Genomic DNA, 16,406 nt, shown 5'->3' on the forward strand with positions numbered 1-16,406 from the left:
AAAATGTTGCTGATAATAACAACCTGCCCCATTAACCTCATCAAGTTGTTTAACATGTCAAAGAAGAAGATATATGTGGAAAAGCTTGAAAACTAAAGAGCATTGTTTTAGTGCAAAATACTATGGCAATAAATGTTGAATTTAAAGGACTCTCAAAAGTGCATTATTAACCACAAGAGAGTGCTGAGTGAGGAACTAGGTAATAAAAGTCACAAATATTTAGAGACTATAACTTGAAGTTCATATCAGGAATTATGAAAATCATTCATATTTCTGAATTCCATTGAGAGACCTCTACTGTAAGTTCATATAATCAGCTGATGATATGTTTTTAACCCCTTCCTTCCTTTTAAAGGGAATCTGCTATATGTTTGCCTTTTGCTGGTAGAAAACTGAACCAACTTGCCTTGCTGTCTTCTGAATGTTATATAACAGCATCTACTGTTCTCTTTTTCTCTGAGATATTGAGGATGTGAATGTACATTTGTTTGACTGCAATCTAATGAGACTTCCAACAGATGATCTTTTAAATTGGTTTCTATCCTAGTTTTCATATATCCTTTTAGAAGAAAAGAAAGCTACTCAATCTAGCTTATCAAAACAGGAAGATACATCTTTTAAAGAGATTAACACTACAAGTGACCAAAATCAACTTAAAGATTCATATTATACAAATCATAGAGAATTTATTAAGAGTAGAAATTGTAGGAGGAGGAGCCAAGATGGCGGAGGAGTAGGACGGGCAGACCACTTTCTCTCCTACAAATTCATCAAAAGAATAACTGAACGCAGAGCAAACTTCGCAAAACAACTTCTGATCACTAGCTGAGGTCATCAGGCGCCCAGAAAAGCAGCCCATTGTCTTCGAAAGGAGATTTTTACGATTTTTTTAATTAGGGAAAAAAAAAATTTTTTTTCTTTTTTTTTTTCTTTTTTTTCCCTCTTCTTTTTTTTTCTTTCCTTTTTCTCTTCTATTTTCTATTTTTCTTTTTCTCTTATTTCTTTTAAAGTCCTCTAGTACTCCTCTACTACTCCTTAATTTTCATTTTCAATACACTATAACCTTACAAAAAAAAAAGAAGAGAAGCCCTATTTTTAAACCGAAGATTATTCTCTCCCAATCTTGACTCTCTGTTTTCTACCTCAGAACACCTCTATTTCCTCCTTTCCCCTTCTCTTCCCAATCCAATTCTGTGAATCTTTGTAGGTGACTGGGCTATGGAGAACACTCTGGGAACAGACAGCTGCGTAGATCTGTCTCTCTCCTCTTGAGTCCCCCTTTTTCTCCTCCTGCTCATCTCTATCTCCCTCCTCCCTCTCCTCTTCTTCATGTAACTCTGTGAACCTCTCTGGGTGTCCCTAACGGGGGAGAATCTTTTCGCCATTAACCTAGAAGTTTTCTTATCAGTGCTGTATAGTTGGAGAAGTCCTGAGACTACAGGAAGAATAAAACTAAAATCCAGAGGCAGGAGACTTAAGCCCAAAACCTGAGAACACCAGAAAACTCCTGACTACATGAAACTTTAAGTAATAAGTGACCGTCCAAAAGCCTCCATACCTACACTGACACCAACCACCACCCAAGAGCCAATAAGTTTTAGAGCAAGACATACCACGCAAATTCTCCAGCAACGCAGGAACATAGCCGTGAACGTCAACATACAGGCTGCCCAAGGACACACCTAACACATAGACCCATCTCAAAACTCATTACTGGGCACTCCATTGCTCTCCAAAGAGAAGAAATCAAATTCCACGCACCAGAACACTGACGCAAGCTTCCCTAACCAGGAAACCTTGACAAGCCAATCGTCTAACCCCACCCAAGGGGTAAATCCTCCACAATAAAAAGGAACCACAGACCTCCAGAATACAGAGAGCCCACTCCAGACACAGCAATCTAAACAAGATGAAGAGGCAAAGAAATACCCAACAGGTAAAGGAACATGAAAAATGCCCACCAAGTCAAACAAAAGAGGAGGAGATAGGGAATCTACCTGAAAAAGAATTTAGAATAATGATAATAAAAATGATCCAAAATCTTGAAAACAAAATGGAGTTACAGATAAATAGCCTGGAGACAAAGATTGAAAAGATACAAGAAATGTTTAATAAAGACCTAGAAGAAATAAAAAAGAGTCAATTAAAAATGAATAATGCAATGAATGAGATCAAAAACACTTTGGAGGGAACCAAGAGTAGACTAACGGAAGCAGAAGATAGGATAAGTGAGATAGAAGATAAAATGGTGGAAATAAATGAAGCAGAGAGGAAAAAAGAAAAAAGGATCAAAAGAAATGAGGACAACCTCAGGGACCTCTGGGACAATGTGAAACGCCCCAACATTCGAATCATAGGAATTCCAGAAGAAGAAGACAAAAAGAAAGGCCATGAGAAAATACTCGAGGAGATAGTAGCTGAAAACTTCCCTAAAATGGGGAAGGAAATAGCCACCGAAGTCCAAGAAGCCCAGAGAGTCCCAAACAGGATAAACCCAAGGCGAAACACCCCAAGACACATATTAATCAAATTAACAAAGATCAAACACAAAGAACAAATATTAAAAGCAACAAGGGAGAAACAACAAATAACACACAAAGGGATCCCCATAAGGATAACAGCTGATCTATCAATAGAAACCCTCCAGGCCAGAAGGGAATGGCAGGACGTACTGAAAGTAATGAAAGAGAATAACCTACAACCTAGATTACTGTATCCAGCAAGGATCTCATTCAGATATGAAGGAGAATTCAAAACCTTTACAGATAAGCAAAAGCTGAGAGAATTCAGCACCACCAAACCAGCTCTTCAACAAATGCTAAAGGATCTTTTCTAGACAGGAAATGCAGAAAGGTTGTATAAATGTGAACCCAAAACAACAAAGTAAATGGCAACGGGACCATACCTATCAATAATTACCCTAAATGTAAATGGGTTGAATGCCCCAACCAAAAGACAAAGATTGGCTGAATGGATACAAAAACAAGACCCCTATATATGCTGTCTACAAGAGACCCACCTCAAAGCAAGAGACACATACAGACTAAAAGTGAAGGGCTGGAAAAAAATATTTCATGCAAACGGAGACCAAAAGAAAGCAGGAGTCGCAATACTCATATCAGATAAAATAGACTTTCAAATAAAGGATGTGAAAAGAGACAAAGAAGGCCACTATATAATGATCAAAGGATCAATCCAAGAAGAAGATATAACAATTATAAATATATATGCACCCAACATAGGAGCACCGCAATATGTATGGCAAACACTAACGAGTATGAAAGAGGAAATTAATAGTAACACAATAATAGTGGGAGACTTTAATACCCCACTCACAACTATGGATAGATCAAGTAAACAGAAAATTAACAAGGAAACACAAACCTTAAATGACACAATGGACCAGCTAGACCTAATTGATATCTATAGGACATTTCACCCCAAAACAATCAACTTCACCTTTTTCTCAAGTGCACACGGAACCTTCTCCAGAATAGATCACATCCTGGGCCATAAATCTGGTCTTGGAAAATTCCAAAAAATTGAAATCATTCCAGTCATCTTTTCTGACCACAGTGCAGTAAGATTAGATCTCAATTACAGGAAAAAAATTGTTAAAAATTCAAACATATGGAGGCTAAATAACACGCTTCTGAATAACCAACGAATCATAGAAGAAATCAAAAAAGAAATCAAAATATGTATAGAAATGAATGAAAATGAAAACACAACAACCCAAAACCTATGGGACACTGTAAAAGCAGTGCTAAGGGGAAGGTTCATAGCATTACAGGCTTACATCAAGAAACAAGAAAAAAACCAAATAAATAACCTAACTCTACACCTAAAGCAACTAGAGAAGGAAGAAATGAAGAACCCCAGGGTTAGCAGAAGGAAAGAAATCTTAAAAATCAGGGCAGAAATAAATGCAAAAGAAACTAAAGAGACCATAGCAAAAATCAACAAAGCTAAAAGCTGGTTTTTTGAAAAAATAAACAAAATTGACAAGCCATTAGCAAGACTCATTAAGAAACAAAGAGAGAAGAACCAAATCAACAAAATTAGACATGAAAATGGAGAGATCACAACAGACAACACTGAAATACAAAGGATCATAAGAGACTACTACCAGCAGCTCTATGCCAATAAAATGGACAACTTGGATGAAATGGACAAATTCTTAGAAAAGTATAACTTTCCAAAACTGAACCAGGAAGAAATAGAAGATCATAACAGACCCATCACAAGCAAGGAAATCGAAACTGTAATCAAAAATCTTCCAGCAAACAAAAGCCCAGAACCAGATGGCTTCACAGCTGAATTCTACCAAAAATTTAGAGAAGAGCTAACACCTATCTTACTCAAACTCTTCCAGAAAATTGCAGATGAAGGTAAGCTTCCAAACTCATTCTATGAGGCCACCATCACCCTAATTCCAAAACCAGACAAAGATGCCACAAAAAAAGAAAACTACAGGCCAATATCACTGATGAACATAGATGCAAAAATCCTTAACAAAGTTCTAGCAAACAGAATCCAACAACATATTAAAAAAATCATACACCATGACCAAGTGGGCTTTATCCCAGGAATGCAAGGATTCTTTAACATCCGCAAATCAATCAATGTAATACACCACATTAACAAATTGAAAGATAAAAACCATATGATTATCTCAATAGATGCAGAGAAAGCCTTTGACAAAATTCAACACTCATTTATGATTAAAACTCTCCAGAAAGCAGGAATAGAAGGAACATACCTCAACATAATAAAAGCTATATATGACAAACCCACAGCAAGTATCACCCTCAATGGTGAAAAATTGAAAGTGTTTCCCCTGAAATCAGGAACAAGACAAGGGTGCCCACTCTCACCACTACTATTCAACATAGTGTTGGAAGTTTTGGCCACAGCAATCAGAGCAGAAAAAGAAGTAAAAGGAATCCAGATAGGAAAAGAATAAGTGAAACTCTCACTGTTTGCAGATGACATGATCCTCTACATAGAAAACCCTAAAGACTCTACCAGAAAATTACTAGAGCTAATCAATGAATATAGAAAAGTTGCAGGATATAAAATTAACACACAGAAATCCCTTGCATTCCTTTATACTAACAATGAAAAAACAGAAAGAGAAATTAAGGAAACAATACCATTCACCATTGCAACAAAAAGAATAAAATACTTAGGAGTATATCTACCTAAAGAAACAAAAGACCTATACATAGAAAACTATAAAACACTGATGAAAGAAATCAAAGAGGATACAAACAGATGGAGAAACATACCGTGTTCATGGATTGGAAGAATCAATATTGTCAAAATGGCTATTCTACCCAAAGCAATCTATAGATTCAATGCAATCCCTATCAAGTTACCAACGGTATTTTTCACAGAACTAGACCAAAGAATTTCACAATTTGTATGGAAATACAAAAAACCTCGAATAGCCAAAGTAATCTTGAGAAAGAAGAATGGAACTGGAGGAATCAACCTGCCTGACTTCAGACTATACTACAAAGCCACAGTCATCAAGACAGTATGGTACTGGCACAAAGACAGAAATATAGATCAATGGAACAGAATAGAAAGCCCAGAGATAAATCCACGGACCTATGGACACCTTATCTTTGACAAAGGAGGCAAGGATATACAATGGAAAAAAGACAACCTGTTTAACAAGTGGTGCTGGGATAACTGGTCAACCACTTGTAAAAGAATGAAACTAGAACACTTTCTAACACCATACACAAAAATAAACTCAAAATGGATTAAAGATCTAAATGTAAGACCAGAAACTATAAAACTCCTAGAGGAGAACATAGGCAAAACACTCTCAGACATAAATCACAGCAGGATCCTCTATGACCCACCTCCCAGAATATTGGAAATAAAAGCAAAACTAAACAAATGGGATCTAATGAAACTTAAAAGCTTTTGCACTACAAAGGAAACTATAAGTAAGGTGAAAAGACAGCCCTCAGATTGGGAGAAAATAATAGCAAATGAAGAAACAGACAAAGGATTAATCTCAAAAATATACAAGCAACTCCTGCAGCTCAATTCCAGAAAAATAAATGACCCAATCAAAAAATGGGCCAAAGAACGAAACAGACATTTCTCCAAAGAAGACATACAGATGGCTAACAAACACATGAAAAGATGCTCAACATCACTCATTATCAGAGAAATGCAAATCAAAACCACAATGAGGTACCATTACACGCCAGTCAGGATGGCTGCTATCCAAAAGTCTACAAGCAATAAATGCTGGAGAGGGTGTGGAGAAAAGGGAACCCTCTTACACTGTTGGTGGGAATGCAAACTAGTACAGCCGCTATGGAGAACAGTGTGGAGATTTCTTAAAAAACTGGAAATAGAACTGCCATATGACCCAGCAATCCCACTTCTGGGCATACACACTGAGGAAACCAGATCTGAAAGAGACACGTGCACCCCAATGTTCATCGCAGCACTGTTTATAATAGCCAGGACATGGAAGCAACCTAGATGCCCATCAGCAGATGAATGGATAAGGAAGCTGTGGTACATATACACCATGGAATATTACTCAGCCGTTAAAAAGAATTCATTTGAACCAGTTCTAATGAGATGGATGAAACTGGAGCCCATTATACAGAGTGAAGTAAGCCAGAAAGATAAAGAACATTACAGCATACTAACACATATATATGGAATTTAAAAAGATGGTAATGACAACCCTATATGCAAAACAGAAAAAGAGACACAGAAATACAGAACAGACTTTTGAACTCTGTGGGAGAAAGTGAGGGTGGGATATTTCAAAAGAACAGCATGTATACTATCTTTGGTGAAACAGATCACCAGCCCAGGTGGGATGCATGAGACAAGTGCTCGGGCCTGGTGCACTGGGAAGACCCAGAGGAATCGGGTGGAGAGGGAGGTGGGAGGGGGGATCGGGATGGGGAATACGTGTAAATCTATGGCTGATTCATATCAATGTATGATAAAAAAATAAAAATTAAAAAAAAAAAAAAGAAATTGTATCCAGTTATAAACCCAACCCTAATCTAAGTTTATATTCTTCTGGATGGCAGTATCAATGTACATTTTTTCTAAATGTCTTTTATAGTGCTGTAATTAAACTTCTCCAAAATAGTACCTTAAGGTATTGTATCAGTAAAAAAATATATATATAAAACATAGATCTTAGACTAAAGAATGTTCGTCTCTTTGTTAATACTCCAAGGTAGGAAATTATATATATATATATATATATATATATCTTGAATTCTACTTGTTCATAATATTTTGTATATTTTTATCAACTTTTCTCAGTGATAAATGTCTGAAACACGAGTCAAATGAAGTGAGTATTGAAAAGAACAGTACAAAGTACATTTTTACTGCTGTCTCCTAATTTCTTTTAAGAAATATCCCAATACTTTTGGAAAAAGTATGTAATTATGCCGGTTTCCCTAATGATATATTGTGCAAGTCTCAATTTTTAAAATGTCCATAGAGTAAAAAAATAAAAGAGTTGGAATGTGTATTTTAAAATTTCCTACATGATTGATAATACCTATATTCTCTTTCCATCCAAAGATAAAGTCCAGGTGAATTTTTTTTTCACTAAAATGTCTGTATCTTTGAAGAAAATAGCTAGCTTCAAAGCTATGGTTTATCTTTAGAGAACTAATCTATTTTCCATGCGAGTATGTTGCCTCTGCACATGTTAAAAAGTCATCCTGTGTTATCTGGGGTGACAAAAAGATGGGAATGACTTCTGAGAAGTAATCAGCAATACTTTGGGAACATTTAGGTCATAGTTTCCAATTAACTCTGAAGAGTTTGAGTAATTTAGTACCAGACCTCAGGAGAGGGGATAAAAACCTCTTTGATGCATATGTTGGTGAATGGCAAACCAGCAAATTTTCATTGAAAATGGATTTTTTTGTTTGTTTGGTTTGAAGCAGAGACCAGCTAGATCTTTCTACTGTAGTTGGAGTGAGAGAATATCTTTAGGTGTGTGGGTTCCCTCTTGGTAGGTTTCTATGTGTTGCAGTGATGGCTCTTATGGTAAAATAACAAAGAGATGAATTTTTGCTCCAAAACGAAGGCCAAGATTCAGTGGCATAAACTTTCCGGCACTTTCCTTTCTTTTACGACTGCAGTGAATATATCAGAGAGGAGTGGACACTAATATCCATTTTCAGAGTTAGAAAACCATCTTTTTCAGGATTCAATACTTGAACTATAATCCTAATTCCACCACTTCCTTGGGTTCAACTTTGGGAAAGTCATTGTGGTTCTCCCAGAATCAGTCTTCCCAACAGCAAAATGAAACTAGCAATGACCTATGAGATATATCTAAAAAGTTTCTGATTGTTATTAATTAGTTTTTAGTTATTAATTGGTTATTAGTTATTAATTAGTTTCTGATTTATTAATTAATTAAAATTAATTAAATTAGGCAGACTTTTGTTGAGCATCTATCACTGTATTTTGAGATAAAGCCCAGCAATGATCCCCACTTCCTTTGATAAGAAAAGGGGAAAATGTTGAAAAAAATAGATTTATCACTTGTTAAGGAAATTGACATAGAAGTTCATGAATACGGTGTGATGCATATTATATTCAAGCTACTGCTAGGGAATCCAGATGAACTACAACCTGAATCATATTGTCAGTTCAGTTCAGTCACTCAGTCATGTCCGACTCTTTGTCACCCCATGGACTGCAGCACGCCAGGCTTCCCTATCCAACACCAACTACCAGAGCTTGCTCAAACTCATGTCCCAAACTCATGTCATGAATCATATTGTAACTATAGGTAAATGTCTGAATATTGGTCTCCTCCACCAGACTTGAACGTGTTAAATGTCAAAGTCCATGTCCATGTCTCACTGACTTTAGTGTCACCAACACCATGCATGAAATCCTGGCACATAATACATGTAGACAAGGTGCATGCATCACCTAATGTATGAGCTGTTGGTAGGTATGTGGAAATAAGAATAAGGTTCAGGTTTAAAGATAACCTGTATGGAAGTTGAAGTCAGTGGGAAAGAATGAAACATCCAACTGGAAGCATATGAAGAAACCAAACATACTGTAGGTAGAAAAAAAAATGGGAGGTAACTTATGAAATGGTGAGAGAATAAATCTGAACATACTTTTAAAATTTTTGAAGAGTTCTGTAGATAACAGATTTTAAATTTATTTTCTGTGCTAGCTTAGAGCCTTCATCCCACACTCTGTGTCAATAGTTACATTAAAAGGACAGAATGTTTTTCTCACCTTAGAGTTCAGTAACAGAGCAGAAAAGAGAAACATTCTCTCAATTGCCAGAACCCTTCTGGGTCATCTATCTAAGTAGATATTTTCCAAAGACACGTAAAGCCATAGTCTGAGAATTGTTGCTAGAAATGGAACTAATAGGATACTGGTCCAAGCAGTATTGAAGGATTTTGCTTAGATTCATGCTTTTCATTAGTGCGCATTGCCAGTGGAATTGCTGGAGATTAAAAGGAATCCTTTCTACAGACTGCTGTATAGCCATAGGTAATAAAAGTCTAGCTGCCCCATGAAAATACAATACAGACTTATTTTTTAAACAAAAGCAAGTTAATTCATTGGCTAGCAAACCAGTAGAATCTGTTACGATTACAGAGAATTTGAACTTCAGGTTAACTCTGGTTCTATGAGTAGTGTTTGGCCTAAAGTCCAAGTGCTTGCTGCTAAGGTACTCATTTTCTCTGATCTATATCTAACAAACAAAAAAGAAAAAAAAAACCCACATCATCCTGTAATACTTTCCCTAATAGGAAATGATAGTTGTTAAAGTGCAAATAAACCAGGAAGGAAAGATTGAGAGTGTTTTATTTGGTTACTTCCTGATAATACCAGGGCACAGATGAGAACGTTACTTAGCAGAAGACCAAGTGGTGTGAATTTCCCCAATTGGTCACACTTTCAGAAACATCTGGGAAAAATATCAGATTGAGCCTTTTTTCCCCAAAAAATATTCAATGTGTTTGTTTTTGTTTGGTTTTATATAATGTGTGTGTATATATATTTGTGTGTGTGTGTAATCATTTAATACAGTGCAATGATGAACTATCATCCCTGCATGTATCTAATCATGGAATATTGTCCATACATTAATTAAGCTTTTCAGCCTTACCTTGGAAAGTCATAGGCTTCCCTTTTTTCTTTTGCTTTATATGTATTAAGTTGACCCATAACAAATTAGTGATTTTTAATTTAGATAAAAATTTGGAATCTTAGAGATTTATTCAGAGATATCATGGTGTGGGTGTGTGTATGTGTGTGTGTGTGTGTGTGTGTGTGTGTGTGTGTGTGTGTGTGAAGGATCAGGGTATACTCTGATTGCCTCATTGATAATCAGTTCTTAAAAAGAAAATGGAGATGATGAAGACATGCCTTCTGTGATTTTTCCACTTTATGCAGACTTGTACAGGTGGGGGGTTGTACTAAGCTTTATAGCTCCAACACTTTGTCCTTTCAGTAGATTCTTGCTTCTAACTGGTGATAATACCTTATCTACAGATCCCCTTAAAGGGCAACCAAAGGTATAGTAGCTCTTCAGGCTCAATTGCTGAGTATGAGAGTCCTCCATCCTGTCTCCTTTTGTGACCACAATCTGTGCCAGTGGTTGTATATTTCTCCAGATACATTTTTTAACAAGTATATATTTTTTATTTTTTTACAAGTATATTTTTCAAAGTTTTATTTAGTATGACAATTCAGCAGGTCAAGTTCCCCAGAAGTCACATTCTGAGAAAGTGATTAATGTGTAGGAATTTCTTTCTTTCTTTCTTTTTTTCTTTTTTTTTGTAGAGTGCTCTCAGGATGAATACCTATGAGAGAAGAAAGGGAAAGAAGCAGAATAGGGCAGAAGGAGAAGCTGGGCTTCAATTCATTTGTAACTTCAACATCGATCAACCCTCCTCCCCTCCTCTCCCCTCCCGAATTGTCCAAAGCTGGAGCAAGGGGGGTAGACTTTTATAAAAAGTTCACACATTAACCAGTCATTGGAGGCAACCTGCCTGCATTCAGCAGCTTTCCCAGGAGTTAAAGCAAAACACATTGCTGCTTAGTCAGTCAGTCATGTCTGACTCTTTGTGACCCCATGGACTGCAGCAGGCCAGGTCTCCCTGTCCCTCACCGTCTCCCGGCTGTTTTCCCAAGTTCATGTCCATTGAATCAGTGATGCTATCCAACCATCGCATCCTCTGCTACCCTCTTCTCCTTTTGCCTTCAGTCTTTCCATACTGCTCATGGGGTTGTCGCAGCAAAATTACTGGAATGGTCTGCCATTCCCTCCTCCCATGGGCCACATTTTGTCAGAACCGTTCACTATGACCTGTCGGTCTCGGGTGACCCTGCATGGCATGGCTCATAGCTTCAGTGAGTTATGCAAGCAAAACATACTTCAGTCCTGAAAGATGGGTCTGGACATTCCAGCAAAGCATCCACTATACCAGTAGTTCTCAATGTTTGGTCTCTCCAGCGTCAGTGATGCTCAAACTTGAGCATATATCAGAATCGCCTGGAAGACTTATTAAAATACAGCTCAGTGGACTCCACACAGAATTTCTGATTCAGCAGGTCTAGGGTGGGGCTTGAGAATTGGCATTTCTCATAAGTTTTAGATGGTACTGATACTCCTGGGCTATGGAACATACTTTGAGAACCACTGTACCACACTGGCTATATTTACCTATGGAGAATGGTGTATGGTGCCCTTATGAACAGAAATAAAACCTTTTGAAGTCAGCATCCCATTCCACATGCCATCAAATTCTCAGCTATTTTTGTGCATTCTATACCTGGACTTGCTGATAATTAAAATTTGTTATATAAAAAAGTACTTAACTGATGCAGTAAATTATATTTGTAAAGCATTATTACTATTTTATGATAATCTGGTCATTGTTACTTTTAAAGTTCAAGCCAAATTTTCTCCGGGGTCCATGATTTGGTAACTTGGATATTATCATTAAAAAATAATAATCTATGTTCAAGGTCTTTAGTTTTGTTCAAGGTAATTTTTTATTGCTTTATGATTCTCATTGCTACATTTTTTATTTATTGTAGAAGTCATTTAAAGGCATACGATTATGGAAAATTTTAAAGTATGGTATATATTCAGAACTATTTTGAGTGCACAAATATGGCATACAAGTACCTTTGACTCATCTAGTCTAGACTTAGCACAATTAAAATTTAAGAATTTGGTGTACATAGATGGATCTCAGGCAAAAGGATGCAGCCTTAAATCTCCCACACAAGCCAGAGATAACATTCTCACCTCTGACTGAAGAGATTTTCTGCCATTGCTGCCACTGAATTTTGTCTAACGTATTTCCAAATTGGAAAATATTCAACCCGATGTTGTCAATATTTCAGGCCACAAGGGTGTCGTTTAGGAAAATGGTACTGTACTGTCCTGAAAGAGTTACTGCTCTTCCCTAAGGGCCTAATTTACAAAGCAGCGAACTTGGTGGTAGGATTGGGCTGGAAATCTCATTGTCTCGGTAGAACACTTTCATCTGATTTATGTGCATCACATTTTCCAAATAACTCTTGGAAAGTTATTTACTAGTTACTTTCTCTGGAAGCCGAGGGTAAGTGGTGTTTCTCTTTAAGGTTAGAGAAGCTGGAATGCATCAAGCACAGCTCATCATGATGATGAAGCTGATAATAAAATGCACAGTATCTAATTCTCTGCCATGAGGGAGTTTTACACTGCCCCTTTTATTTTGTGTGACTTTGGAGTATGTTAGAAAATACATCAGTGTCTAACCCTGCATTTGTCTCCTGCAATGTGACAGCTTATTTCTATGCCAAATTTGCAGCTGGAGGTGGAGTAAATCTTAGTGATTTCTAGCGCACAAGCCAACCTAAAATATTAGCTAGCACTGGCTGAAATTGCCCCATTTGTTGGTCAGAAATGGTCAAACGTTAGCAATTACACAGGCTTCAACCTGTACGTTGTATGTTTCACACCAGATTATAACATTACATTTCTCAGTGTTGCTGCAACGGTTCTGAATTTTTAAATCATACTAAATAAATAAATAAATAATAAAAGATACTTTGCTCTTTCTCCCTGCATTGATAGTTTGCCTGAAAACTAAATAAGCAAGGAACTAGCAGTTCAGGCTAGCCCTTGAACTCCACGAGGTTTAACTGATTTGCCCAACCAGAGCACCAGGCTACCTTTCAGCTGTGCGGTATTCAAGTTTATTTAGGAGTTGATAAATAGCTTAGTGCAATGCTTCCTTTTTTCCAGTAGCTGCACCCTCATAAACCTATTCTCCCCTCCACCAGTTAATGCAGACAGAAGATTTTTATCCAGTTTGAACACCGAAACTACACTGTGGAAGACTGTATACTCAGCAAAAACCTCACCCATGATGAATAAACAGCTCTTCCGGGGGCTTTGCTGCCGCTGGCTCGGCAGGAGTTGTTTATTGCCTGGTTTGCACATCCCATGATAAAGTTGCTGCTGAAATAAATTGCAGTTTTGCATAATTATTGACAATCACATCTTAACAAACAGTGTGTATCATATTCAAGTGTTCAGTTTTTTTTTTAAATCCATTTTTAGCTTATGTTGAATCCCAGGAAGTGTTTGTGTAGTAATAGAAGGCAAATACCACATTTAAATAGAGTACTAATTTCCTTATTGCAGAAAAAATTTACCTGAATCTTTTTAGATGGGGCTGTTACTGCCTTAGGCAATTTTCCTTCCCAAGTTGTTATTATGTAGATGTTTGCTGAGGGCATACGTGTGTGTATCCACAATACATGCATTATATATATTGTCAGAAAATATGAATAGCTCTTTTGTGGATTTTTGTGTCATGAGGAATTTGATTCATTCCTTCTATAAGATTAGAGAAATGAGAATGGAATGTAGGCATAGGGAATTCACATTTTTGAGCAACTATATGTGACTTATAATGTGTGAGGCACTCAGCTTCACACACATTGTTGTATTTTCAGTCTCATCCATACAACAATATGTAGCGCAGATGAGAAATCAGAGAGGTTAAGTAACCTGTATCACACTTGGTGGAGGACACTGGGATTTGAACCCAATGTGTCTGGATTTTAAGCTCCACTTTCTCCATTACCCATAAAATTTTTCTTTTGGAAAATATTCTTAGTTGTATGACCACCAGGTAATGCAAAAGGAAGCCAATACAATAGTAGAACTATTAGAACTATTAGAACATGCTGATGTTATGCAGATTACATTTTGCACAATGTTTGCTATGAGATATGTAATTTTTCAACTTCTTAATCTTTTTGTTCCCTTTTGTTCTCCAGTCCCCTTCTCCTTCTTCCTCCAGTGTTCAACTTTCCATTGTAGGTTTGCATTTCTCCTGGCCTATTTAATCATGGTTTCCTGCCTCAGGTGACATTAAAGATAAGCATAGTAGATTTTAGGGTTTTACCTATAGAGATTAGTTTCAAGTTTTGCTGCATATTAAAATAAGCTTTCAACATTGACCAGCCAAAAGTAAAATGTTTTTTAAAACAAAGATATTTTTTGGAAAATGAACTTTCAAAAGTCTAAAAATCCAAACACACACACACACACACACACACACATGCTATTCTAGTGGTTGATGCTTTCAAGTGGAGTTTTAGCAGCAACTCACATTTGTTGCAATGTTATGATTTAGTCCCTTTGATTTTGCTCTTTTTGTGGGATTCACTGGCTGCACCATTCTATTTGAGGATAATTACATCTGGACATTTGTTCCTTTGCAGAGTGAATGAGCGAGAGACTGCTCTGGAAGAAACTCATAGATTACTGCAACAGTTCCCCCTGGACTTGGAGAAGTTTCTTGCCTGGCTTACAGAAGCTGAAACAACTGCCAATGTCCTGCAGGATGCCACCCATAAGGAAAGGCTTCTAGAAGACTCCAAGGGAGTAAGAGAGCTGATGAAACAATGGCAGGTAAGTCAAGCGTTTCTACTTTTATAACTTGTGAATTCAACCAAAGAATCTTCAGCATTTGTCCTTGTAGTTGATATGACGTGGACAAAAATAGTGGTTTTATGTGGCCTTATATATTTAGGCTTTGGGGCTAGAAGAAGAAAGAGAAGCAAAAAATCATTTCTTATTTCATTTAATACCCCAGTCTTCTAAATAGTGTGTGGTTTTGACCAGGAAAAATTTGCGCATGAAGCTGGAGCTTTGATAAGAAGAAACTTTACTCAGAGAAAAGGAATTAGGGGTTGGTTTATTAAATTTGAAAAAGTTGCCATTTTTGAGTGTTTATTTAATATTTTACAGGAAAAGCAGCTGTATGAATTGTCTGTTTTATTTAGCGTTGCTAACTGAATCAGTTTCCCTTCATTACTTTCCAATACATTTTGAAATGTTAATCTGGCCTTTTGTAGCTTTCCTCCTAACATAATCTGTGAAAATAAAAATGAGATGGCTAACTTTGTCATAGTTAATGATCACACAATTTTCAGACAATTGTTTTTCCTAGAAACAAAAATTATTGCTATAAAATTTCATATGCATAAACAGCAAAAACAGAAGTTTCAGGTGGTTTTATTTACTTGAAATCTTGGTGTGAATCATATTCTATAGTTCAGGAAGGCTCCGGATATGTAAATACTTTGGGGACATGATAGAATTTTCCTGACCTATATTGGAGTTTTGTTATGTAGAGTTGTTTTCCAACTTGAAATAAGAACTTTACTAATACCACAAAGAAACTTTGGAGTGTTTGAATGATATGATCCATTTTTAGGACTACCTTCAGTTTTTTAATATTTTTAAATTATGGCAAAAAAAAAGTGATAGTGTATTCCAGGTTGAAAAATAATTCCAAAATCAAATCATAGTAAGGAAAGTTTCTTCTCCTCCCTCTCCTTGTTCTCCTTCTTTTCTTCTGTTTTGACACGAGATCTGATCTACTTTGTATATAGAGTAGATGATAGTGGCAATTTATAGCTTCTTGAATTCCTCATTCTTGCTTTATCATTCTCCTCAGCCCCCACTTGCTCCTTCACAATGTGTGTTGAGTTACTTTGATCATTTGGAGGTAGTTCGCATAGATAAGGCCAGGTATTGTTCTAAACAGGTATCTCCTATAGCTTATGGATGTAAATGCAGTGTAAGGTTTGTTTTTTTGGTCCCTCTTAGGTAAATGGTTAGAAAATATGCTGCTAACATATTTGACTTATGATATTTCATTTAAAAATTATATCTTGCCTTGTAAATGCCCATAAAGCCACCCTGGAGTTTTAAATATGTGGATTCACATATTCCCATCAGCTATGGTAAATAACGAGTAAAACTTTAAGTGGATTTTTTTTTTTAGCAGATTCCTTTCAAAATTAAAGATTGTTCCAGTGACTCA

The 16,406-nt window shown here is 36.6% G+C and overlaps 1 protein-coding gene across 9 annotated transcripts in view; it reads left to right on the forward strand.

Annotated features, from left to right (window-relative positions):
* Positions 1-16,406, forward strand: part of DMD (dystrophin) — a 2,565,910-nt gene that overhangs the window by 2,023,625 nt on the left and 525,879 nt on the right. For all 9 annotated transcript variants that reach the window (XM_043895268.1, XM_043895262.1, XM_043895270.1 and 6 more), the window contains one exon: positions 14,797-14,986. In XM_043895268.1, coding sequence (XP_043751203.1) covers positions 14,797-14,986 — 190 coding nt within the window. The remainder of the gene's footprint in view (positions 1-14,796; positions 14,987-16,406) is intronic.

This window comes from Cervus elaphus, chromosome X, assembly GCF_910594005.1.
Source record: "Cervus elaphus chromosome X, mCerEla1.1, whole genome shotgun sequence".
Lineage (NCBI taxonomy): Eukaryota > Metazoa > Chordata > Mammalia > Artiodactyla > Cervidae > Cervus > Cervus elaphus.